General features: G+C 36.6%; 2 protein-coding genes across 4 annotated transcripts in view; one reads left to right on the top strand and one right to left on the bottom strand.

The window, feature by feature from the left end:
* Dbx (homeobox protein Dbx) overlaps nt 1–7,540 on the top strand; it is a 38,590-nt gene extending 31,050 nt beyond the window's left edge. The window contains exons 4-5 of one of the 2 annotated variants that reach the window (XR_011732340.1): nt 6,392–6,715; nt 7,014–7,540. Coding sequence is in view for 1 of the 2 variants with exons in the window: in XM_071780193.1 (XP_071636294.1) it covers nt 6,392–6,634 (243 nt within the window). In the remaining variant the exon portion in view is untranslated. Of the gene's footprint in view, nt 1–6,391 lie in introns of both variants that reach the window. The other variant, XM_071780193.1, reaches the window with a different exon arrangement.
* A 151-nt stretch (nt 7,541–7,691) lies between these two features.
* Nucleotides 7,692–10,674, bottom strand: Eif3g1 (eukaryotic translation initiation factor 3 subunit g1). Of its 2 annotated transcripts, XM_071780198.1 has the most exons (4): nt 10,515–10,674; nt 9,789–9,863; nt 8,988–9,440; nt 7,692–8,729 (listed from the first exon to the last, which is right to left on the bottom strand). In XM_071780198.1, exons 2-4 carry the CDS (start codon nt 9,808–9,810, stop codon nt 8,317–8,319), a joined length of 888 nt encoding a protein of 295 aa, XP_071636299.1. In that variant the 5' UTR covers nt 9,811–9,863; nt 10,515–10,674; the 3' UTR covers nt 7,692–8,316. The 2 variants fall into 2 exon arrangements, with proteins under 2 accessions (XP_071636299.1, XP_071636300.1); XM_071780199.1 differs by lacking the exon at nt 9,789–9,863 and having other exon boundaries at nt 10,515–10,669.
* Nucleotides 10,675–11,314: the final 640 nt, after the last annotated feature.

The raw sequence follows: 11,314 nt of genomic DNA, 5'->3' as shown, positions 1-11,314 counted from the left end.
TGAAATTTGAATAATTATATTTCATCGTTTTTTTCAAATAGGTACTTATAATTTGTAAAATTTTTATAATTTATACCAAATTAAATATCTTATTTCTTAATTTTCAGTCTTTCACAACCTGAACAAAAATGGTACCCCTAAGTATTTTAGCACTCTACCCTCTCCCCCCCCTCGAAAAAAAGTTGTAAGGGCGCCTATGACAGAAAGTGAATGAATAGGCGATAAAAAAGATATTTCTCGTGTCTGTCCACATGCAACGAATACAGTTAACTTCCCCGTTAAGTTTTCAATCCTTTGGGTAAAGAGCCACTACCATCGCGCCAGTGTCGTTACCCGTGTGAGAATTATAGTCGGCGAAGAGCCATGTGATATCACATGGATGCTTAAAAAAATAAACACTGGACTTCGCGAGATACGCGCACACATATATTAAATGGACGTGAAATATTTAACATAGTAAAGTAAATGTCAAATATTTTATTCAATGCATCACAAGTTAATTACTAACAAAAGGTTGATACGTTACTCTTCGTTGCTCTGCACATTACTCAATCTTGCAATTCATATATATACACATAATACGTGCACACAATTTAAAATGATATGTTGATAGATGTTGCAAAATTTATTGTTTTATATAGAGCCACAATAAAGTATTATATAGATGCGTGCAATTTCCGCGTATAACGATTTATAATTTGTTAAAGTTTCCGTTTTATAAAACAGAATACTCTGAAAAATTGTTTCTCTAAAATGCTATTAATTCAATAAGAATGTTAGTAGTATGTCTACTATTAGTAGTCAATTAATTGAATATAAATATTGAATTATTAATTATGCATTGAAATGGACCGTGCTCCCCTGGGCGACAGGCAGGTATGTTATGGCATGCTGCCTACCGGCAGGAGTCACGCAGTCCGTTTGATTGCAAACACAAGGTCAGCTATAAACTGTAACGGTCAAGAAAACTTTTAACACTTTGTAAAATAATTTTATAACAATTTTACCGATTATTCTTTGATATTTATATCGAGAAATACGGGTGTAACTTTTGCAATATTTCGTAAGCTGTATTTGACCCCTCTCTTCCCCTGCTTTATTTTTCACATGTTTTACAACATGGTCTGTTAATTAAAGTATAGAATAGGCAAAACAGCTGTAAGTTCCAAACTGCATGAACATAAACATAAACGATCAGATGTCTGGCAAATTGAACTCACGTTAAACAGGATTCCATCCTTTTAAATTTTTAATCTTTTCAAAAGGCTTTACTTCTTTTAATTTTTTTTTTTTTCTAAGGCATTTTAAATTTGAGTTTTGATTAATGGCTTGATTTTTTTACAATTTGATTTGAGAATCTCAAGAGCTAACATTTTTACAGAATAAAAAATTTGCAACGTCGGAATAGTAAGTACAATTTATATAGGTATATTTTTTTATATTAATATTCATATAACAAGATCTATCTGTTACCGCTAATGTGACATTTAATATTTGTTACGAAATTTCACCGGTACTTGAATTTCTGTCAGCAACTATCAAATTCAATGACTCGTGCTAAATTGGTTATAATTTTATCATTAATATTTATGATTGTGTGGAGGTTGAAAATTCTCGCAAATTAAATTTTAGATACAGAAAAATATGACGAGATGTTGAATTCAGATTTACATGAATTTTATATTTTAATGGTAATTTAATTTGAGAATTATCAAGATATTTTGTAATTAAAAAGTGGAAACATTGAAATAATAACGACTCATTCAGCGCATAAATTGTTTATATATCCTCTACGTTGTAATACTTGTATCATATATATATATATATATAAGATTTCTTTATCTCTTGCCACTAGTGAAATTTAATATTTGTTATGAAATTTCGTCGGTCGGATTTCTATCAGCCGGATTTCTATCAGCAACTACAATCAAATTCACCGTAATTCGCGATGAATTGATTTCGGCACTACGTGCGTGTGAACTGTGATTGACTTCTGGTTAAACGCGTATTCTGCAATATTACAAGCGTTAGGTATAAATGCTACAAATATTATTGACACGCAATTGGGCGAGCGGCGAGTCAGCGCGTTACACCGATAAAACGAATCATGTAATTGATAGAATTATTAGTGTCGCGTTGAGGTCTCTAATGATGCCGGGACGTATATCGCGCGGTATACGAATACGTTTATGTTAATGATTTTATTACGTGTTTTGGCACTTAACGAGCGCGGTCCTCCCGTAATATGATTCGCGGTCAACATGACGATCTTAATTCGTAAGAAATAGATATCGCGATCGTAGTAAAAACTTTGTAATTTCAAAAGCAACCCCCTCAATTGCTTTTATACACATACACCCGTTTTCTTTTTTTTTCTTTTAATGTTTTAATAACAAACCATGCTTTTTTAATTAACAATACTTTAACATAATGAACCATAACATAATAAACTTTAACTTTAACTTTAACATAATAAACCATGTTTTTCTTAAAGCTTTCATTTTACGATCCGCAGGATTTTACAGTTAAAATAATAATATTATGAAAATTTTATTGTTATAACAATATCAATAAAATTTCTCACTCATCGTCACGTCGGGATTCTGATATTTTCCACCCAGTTACGTTACAAGAGTCTAATAAAGAGTAATTACTGCAGATATTACAATAATTACTCTTTATTAGAAGCTCTCTATCCGATATATCGCGCGGTAGCGCTTGAACGGTCAACGGGCGCGCGTACATACGTATATACCTAATTAATAATGATAATTAAACGCGGATGAATCGCGCTGTTTCAAGCGGGCGGAATGAGAGCTGCCTTTATTACAGAGCTTGGCGATTAACGATGCGATTATGATCGCGGCCGTCCGCGCTTTGAATGGCGTTTCGTGTAAACAAGTCTGCTCGACGAGCGCGCTCCATGGCCGTGACTCCTTTCTCAATGCGGCCGATCCCCCCGGCCGATCTCGCTATAAAGCGGAAAAACACATTAACGCGTCAAAACCCGTTTTAGCTCGCGCGGTGTCAAACGCACACGCCTGCCTCCTCCCTCGAGAGTGACCGGGAAGGACGGCCGGGAGGAGGAGGGAGGAAGGGGGGGGGATGCGTGCATCAAAAATATCCGCGTAAAACGTTTTCATGGGATATATTAAAAAATAATAAATTACATTAAATTTCAATCTCTCTAGGTCGAGGGTCGGTATTAATGATGGTGCGCGGTGTCAAACGCACGCACCGCGCCCGGCCGAATGCGTTGCGTGCGTCGAATAAGATATACGTTGCCAAAGTGTCGAAAATTTTAATTCGTACGCGTTTCATCCCGCGGCCCATCGTCCGCCGGCGCGTGAAACACTCCGGGGGGAAAAAAAAGAATAATATTTTTGAATGTCGAGAACACGTTATTTTATACGTTATAAATTATGCGCGGCGAAAGAGCGACCGATACGCTCTTCATCCCCTCGCCCGTCTAATCGCTCTCCATCCCCCTCGCCCGATCGTAGAAGATCGTGCCCCCGATGTTACGGGACGAGACATTCGGGCGCTCTCCACAGTTCTCCATTTATAGAAATGACATTTTTAATTAATTTGCAGAGGCAATTGGAAATGCGTATGATATTAAATAAAATTATACTTATAACACATGACGCAATCTGATTTTTAAGTGCGTTATTCAGCTACTCTCGATTTTCCACGTAGTGAATTTATTTCGAGCCCACTTTAGACGATCCATAATTCGCGTTGAAACTCAGAAAAATTTTATTTATAATTTTACGCGCCGTGTAACGCAAAAAATCTTTTTAAAGAATTGAATTACGAACATGTATTAAGATACATCAAAACACATACATCAAAATATATAAATTTATAAATAGAATTCTGAAACAACGCGAATTATAAATTGCCTAAAGTGAACTTACAATATGTGGCTAATATACTTTTCAGGATACAATCTCGCGATAAATCTTTATACATATACACTCTGGAAGTTTTTCTCTTTTCTATATATACATATATATTTTTTTTCTTTATAAAACTTAGAAGGGAATTGCCTAATGCGTACTGATCACATAAATTGTGCTTCATCTCATTACTGAATATTATTGAAAATAAAATATCATTTATATAATGTGAAATAAAGGAGCAACAAGTAATATAGACAAAAAATTCCCAGATTATCTTATTCTTAGATCTTATTTTGTGCGTTACACAAACATTTATAAAAATCAGATACGATTAATGTAACTTTTGTAGCTGATGATAATTTAACAATGCAGTTTTCCTGTATTTCAATAAAAATATATTTTTTTTGTGCTTTTATAAAAATATATTTGTTGTCAAATGTTTTATTTTATTTTTATATATATATATATGTATATATATATATATATATATATATATATATATATATATATACATACATACATAATATATATATTGCAATTAAAATAGAAATAAATATTGAATCTTTTATAAAAATTAAATCAATATTTTTATAAAATAGATCATGTATTTTAAATCGTACTAATAGGATTTGGCAATTCACGCTCATTTGTTTATCATATTATTTATAATTTTATGACTAACATAATTATTTAATGAAACTGGTTGCTTAAATACCTTTCACATTATGTCACAAGAAGGCTTCTAATAAATTAATTTGTTCTTAGCGAAAGATTAAACGTAATAAAGGTGTTTCAAGCGTCAAGCTACAATTTCCAATATTAACTTGCAAATTAGTACCAAATGAGAAATATAACAAGAAATATCTGAAGTGGTACGATTTGGGGGCAACTCTCCCCCCTAAGTAATAAGATTTAGGCAACTCTCTCCTATATACCCCCGGCATGAAATATTATCGCCCCTTCTGATGATTCCGTATTCTGGCTTCGGGGGAGAAGAACGAAGAAGCGCGAAAAGCACAACCGAAATGAGCGGATTTGCAATCGCTTTTTAACGGAAGTGGCTTCCGTACCTGACGTTCGGCGAAACCGTCTGGCGAATTATCGAACATCCACGTCCCGCGGCATCAATCAGGGGCAGCGCGAAGTATTGTATATTCGTGTGAGCGAGCGCGGACCCCCCGAAGGTGGTGGGTCCGTGATGGTGTCAAGTGCACACACCATCACCGCGGCGGCGGCGGCGGCGGTGGCGGTGGCGGCGAATGAAAATTCGGAAAGCAGTTTAGGTAGATCAATCCGCGCAACCCGGGGTCAACGATTCGCTCAAGGTAGAACGCGTATAATAAAGTGGCTAATGCGGGGCGGCTATACGGGGCGGCGTAGCGGACGGGAAACAAGGGTGGGCGAGAGACTTTCGGGGGTGCCACGGTGTGCGTTTGACGTTGGCCTGCGTTCAGCGGTTCCTTAATGCGGGAAAGTAACCGTTTCCCTCTTCCTCGATTACATACACAGGCGCTCTGATGTGCCGTACAAGATACGTGTGTCGTTTCGTAAAAGCAGTTCTCTCTGGAGCTCACGCGGTGTAAGTGTGCCGGAAAAATCTCATGGATTAAACGTAAATAGGGACGTTATACATTTTAAGAATGATATTGTGGCGATTGTTGAATTTAGTTTGATGAAAATGTTGAAGTTGATCGAGTTATTGAACCTGTTTCTATGATTCGTGTCGAAATTTAGCGCAGAATATATATAAATACATGAGACGTATAAAATTGAAAATAGAATTTTATTCTGTAAAATCTAACGCTAATTATAAATCGGTTAAAGTGAGAATCCGCGATCTGTAATTCATGTTAAAGTCCAGATAGAATTTCTATTTATAATTTTACATGCTGTGTATTTTGATTCTTCAAATATTTTGTATCAAGTCCGTTCGATATAATTCGTGTCAGAATTGAAGATAGAATTTTAACTTTATAAACGTGTAGAGAGACGAAAAACATTTAAGAATCAGAAAAAAAGAAAAATATATGTATGTATATATATATCAAAGTACCTACACGCATATTTCAAAAAATGCCGCATATAAAATTGTAAATAAAACTCTAAAACGAATTACAGATCAAGACAAAATTATAGATTTTATAGACTAAATTATAGTTTAAAACGGACTTTGTGGAGACTTAAAATTATAAATGGAATTCTATATATGAATTACAGATCTTCTATAATGGATTTTGTCAAAATTTGAATTATATATTTTACGGCAGCTAGATGACGGAAAGAGAACATATAGACACATGGACGTAAATGAAAAGTATTTGATAATTTAACCTGACATATACAGATGATAGGCATACAATATAGATCAAAGATAATAAAAGCGGAATAAAATTCTGTAAAAAAGTGAGATATGTTTCTCTCTTTCAAACAATTCAGACGTCCGCGATTTTCATTGCAAATTGGTAATCGGGGTTGAATTTTTGCAGGTGAAGATCTGGTTTCAAAATCGGCGCATGAAGTGGCGGAACAGTAAGGAGCGAGAGCTGCTGGCGACCGGCGGCTCGCGCGAGCAGACGTTACCGAACAAGAACAACCCCAATCCGGATCTGAGCGACGCCGACGGGGATCGGCCGAGGATGGACCTGAGTGACGTGAGCCCGCTCACGAGCCCGCAGAGGCCCGAGGAGCAAACGGAGAACGAGGAGGACGAGGAGATCAATGTCACGTGATAAAGCTCGCCGCTTGGACCCAGCATCCCCCGTTCGCCCTCCGACGACAAGTGACGACGATTTTCTTAATCTGCGAACCAAGTAGGCTACCGGCCGGACCAAGAAAAAAAAACAGATTTAAGCGAAACGCAGATTTGACGGGCACTTGGAAAAATCGCGGAAATTAATTCGGAATTTTTAACTGAATTTGTTTCTCACTCGTACGTCATCGCAATTCTATAATATCAATTTTACTACCGTTGTGGAGAATAATGCATTTCTTCTCGCGATCTATTTTACATCGAGAAGCGTGCGAGATAAATTTTGCTAAGCAAGTCCGAAAGAAAGACGACTGTTAATTTTAGTTTTGCTAATTTTAATCGAATAATTTTTTTTTCAGCTGGCTGATCTTTATTGGCGATTGTATATTCGCGGATAATCGGGCTGTTACAGGGTGTCCTAGATTCATTGTATAAGGAGGATAATGTGTTAAACACGAATTGTGATGTTTCGTCTCATTCACAATTTTCAACGATAATCTTCAATTGTCCTAGCGGTCATCGGTTTGTCTTCAATACTTCCCCCCTTCCTCCTCCCCGAGTTGTGGCTTTATTATTTGATAACAACACGTGTCGTCGCAAACTGATCCCGCCAAGCAAACAGAAAATACGAACGACAAATGAAGGATAAGAATGAAAAATAAGACCGATGTATTATATTGTAATTAGCGCGATGGATGTACCTTTGAGGAGTCTTCTATAAGCCATTGTGTAAGGTTGTATTAGACGTAACATTTCGATTCTGGAAATATGTACCTAAGTCCACTCATAATGCGGCCGCGCGGCCAAATCCAAATGTAATTACATTCATTGTGATTCAATATAATCTATGTAATATATTGAAATAAAAACTGTCTATGCTAAGCGATTTTTGTATTGTCAATAGGTATGAATGAAGTTTCAGATCCGACTCATCATCGTTTCATCCCGATTCGGTGGATTTTATTAATGATTTCCATTTTTTTACATTTTCTTAAAAGTCCGTGATTAAGAGCGTGGGAGTTAAGGAAATCAATTCGTTACGTAAGAATTTACAATATATTTTTCAATCGAGATTAAAATTTTCAGGATACAAAGTATGATACTATTGATGTAATCATTTTTCACGCGAGTAAACAGAGTAGCTTTGAATTAATAGATTTAGAAGTGCATTGCAATATCAGAAACAAAGATAATAAAATTATAACAAAGAATAAGCTTCCCTGTTTACTATGTCTATATTTTTTTGCTATATATTTACTATGAATTTATTTAGTAAATATATGTGTACATTATACATTTACATATTTATATACTTACATAATTAAATGCATAAAATATAAAATAAAGATAGGATTTGTGGTCTGTATTCGCGCCACACATTTAACGCTAAATGTAATAAACAGAAATTTTCATGTCACGATTACACGATTCTAAACACGATATTATTACATTAAATAAGTGTATATCTGAATGAAAATCCGACTTTCACATTTAGAATTAAATGAGACGAATACAGACCACTAATTGTCTTTCTAATTCTGATATCGTAAGAATGTACATAGATTTACGTACAAATAGTTTGTTTGTCATTGGGATTCTCTTCAGTTGTAATCAAACTAATTTCACATTTCTATCCGCACCTGTTGTATGCTTCGAATCGCTTCAATTATTTTGAACTTGTGGTTTCGACCACTCGACGCTCAGGATGAGATGATCGTAACCGTAACCATCCAGAGTGGCGATCGCTCTCGCGGCATCGGCCCTGTGCTTGAAGTGTACATATGCGAAACCCTTGCAGAGATTGGAGAGCTTCTCTTTGGCGAGGAACTGCTTCACTACGGAACCGAACGGCTTCACAAGCTCGTCCAGATCCGCATCCGTGGTGCTCTGCGAGAGATTGGAAATACGTATGGCGGTCGTGTCGTCGCGTCTCTGCATCTGCATCGAGTCGCCGCGTTTGTTGCCGCCGTCGCGCATACCAGGCGGCACGTACTTGCCGCCCTGTGGTTTAAGTTCAGCTATTGCACCGGGTACTCCCGCATTAACGAGAGGCTTCTTGTCGTCTGGTACTTTTCCTGAAGAGAGAATTTTCGCAAAGTTATAATTTTGCAAAATAAATAACATATATCATTCATTTACATTGTGGTGTCCCTGTCAAGACGGTAGCCCGGCACCACACTAACCAGCCGCGCGCGGGCAAACGTACTTTCTCGCGAGCGTCTGGCCACGCCCTCTCATCGGCCAATCGACGCTCCAAAACCAAGAGTCGAATTGAGCATATACATAATGTAAGTTTTGTATTTATATCAATCGACTTCCGCAACATAACTTACCACCAGCGAGAACAGTATCTTTGTACGGACACTTGGACGTCCAGTGATCGCCGTTGCAGTTACGGCACTTGACCACTCCCTTGTCGCCCATGCTTTTCAATTTATCCAGGGAGTCCTCCTCGACCTTGTTCTCCTCCTCTTTGCTGGATATGAATTGCATGAAGACATCTTCACCGATGACAGTGGTAGCTGGATTGGGTCCCGGCCTGTCGTCAACAGAATCGCCGAACTTTGCCCAATTCTTACGCGCCGCAATCGTTTTCGACACTATACGCCGCTCTATTTTATAATAGCGTACAACCTTGACCTTCTTGTTGTCTTGATTGTACTTGTATTCGGTGAGAATTTTGAAACCATTCTCGTAGACTTCCGACGGCGCGGGCAACGCTCCTCCCTCCTCTTCAACTTCATCAGCCCAGCTGGACTTGACTTCATTTTGCGCAACTGGCATCTCTGAAAGTTATACGGTATTACAATATTTAAATATGTACGCGTACTAGTTTTAAAGCATATAAATGTGCAATATGTGCAAACATCAGGATTTAAAATATTTAGGCAATTCTCCATAAAAATATTGTATTTGAATTTATCCTGCTCTGTTCATTTATCTGCAATTATAAAAACAGCTTAAAATCTACGTTAAATTTAAAATAATCTATAATTCCTAAAGGCTAGACTTCTGTGTTTACATTTTATTTAATTTTAAAGAACATTTGAATATAATATAACATTCTACAAGATATAACTGATGTTTTACACATTATTTGCATCAATATATTGCACCTAAATATTATACTTAACCCGTTAAAGATTTGTCAGTCATCTTATTTTTATAATAAACGAAACTCTATTAGAGCCAGAAAATGTACACAAACGCTGAAACAAATTAGATACAAAATTATACGGTGCTCTATCCCCCTTCCAGCATGTTAAAAGTATAATGATACATTTCGGAGACGTTTCTTTACAGGCCAAGTCTATTAAATTATAGTTGAATATCAGTCGATTAAAAAACTCGGTAACGATACTTTTTAAAAGTAGTTTTTAAATGTAATTATTACATTAAAAGGGCTCAGACGCAATGACAAAAATAAAGAATAAGATAAAGGAATAAGGAATAAGGGAATGTCGCATCTCTCACTTCAGTACACGTACATTAAAGTAAGATGCAACATGCCTTATTCCTTTTTTTTCTCATTGTGTCTGAGTCCTAACGTTGCAAATGTAAAAAAATAAAATAAGTAGTAACAGATCAGAGCTGCTTGTGTTGTACGATGTGAACCGCCTAACCTAACCTATTTTATAATGCACGGGCGATCGAACGGCGCTTCATTTAATTGTTAATAAGATAATTATATTCGATAAACAAGGCCGTAAAATCTACGAAAGAGTCGAGATAAAAGATCACATGTCACGCTATCGTCGATACAGCTAACCCTGCATGCAAACTCGATATGTTCGGGAAAAAGTGAGAGAGAGAGAAAAAAAAACGCTGCGTCGGAGTAAATTTGTCGTTGGATGTCTTACCGTAGGAATTAGATAGCTTGCGGCAGACAGACGATCCAGATCGTAAAACAGGTCACAAGATGCAGCGAAATAAAGCGCAAACCGCCGATAAAACGTCTACACATCCATGTGGAAAATCAAAATGGAGGAGCACGATGCCGCGATGTCTTCGAATATTGGATATCAAGTTCTGAAACCTCGCGGCTCGCACGCGGACATCGGCGCCATATGACGGAATGAAGGGATGGGTCGGTTCGTATGAATACGACATGCGTCCAGCAGCCAATAGGACACATACAGCACACTTGTCCAAAAGCGGGACATAACGCGAATTTTCAATTCTCAATTTCTCAATTCTCAATTCTCAATTCTCAATTCCCAATTCCCAATTCTCAATTCTCAATTCTCAATTCCCAATTCCCAATTCCCAATTCTCAATTCCCAATTCCCAATTCCCAATTCCCAAAATTCTCAATTCCCAATTCCCACGTCTCAATTCTCAATTCTCAATTTTCAATTCTCCAATTCCAATTCCCAATTCCCAATTCCCAATTCCCAATTCCCAATTCCCAATTCTCAATTCCCAATTCTCTATTCTTAATATAAATAATTTTTATATTAAAAATCAGTAGATATTTATTTTATATTAAATACTCTAATTTTTTGTATTAAATAATACCAATTTTAAATATCAATATAATATTATAACACCTGTTCTTTTTAGTTGAATTTCTTGGACAGTTCATCTTTTCTCTCTTTCTCTCCAACGTGACAAGAAGGAAGAGAAAATAAGATGAACCATGCACGAGGTTCAGCTAAAA

The sequence above is a fragment of the Temnothorax longispinosus genome, chromosome 6, assembly GCF_030848805.1.
Source record: "Temnothorax longispinosus isolate EJ_2023e chromosome 6, Tlon_JGU_v1, whole genome shotgun sequence".
In the NCBI taxonomy this organism is placed as follows: domain Eukaryota; kingdom Metazoa; phylum Arthropoda; class Insecta; order Hymenoptera; family Formicidae; genus Temnothorax; species Temnothorax longispinosus.
The sequence above is the reverse complement of the archived record's forward strand: the minus strand, read 5'-3'. Positions and strand labels throughout refer to the sequence as shown.

Coding starts and splice junctions, on each gene's coding strand:
- Eif3g1 (XM_071780198.1), bottom strand. CDS start 9,810: ATGACTGACAAATCTTTAACGG. Junction 9,441..9,788: donor GACTGACAAATCTTTAACGG/GTTAAGTATAAT, acceptor TATAACTTTCAG/AGATGCCAGTTGCGCAAAAT. Junction 8,730..8,987: donor AGATACTGTTCTCGCTGGTG/GTAAGTTATGTT, acceptor TTCTCTCTTCAG/GAAAAGTACCAGACGACAAG.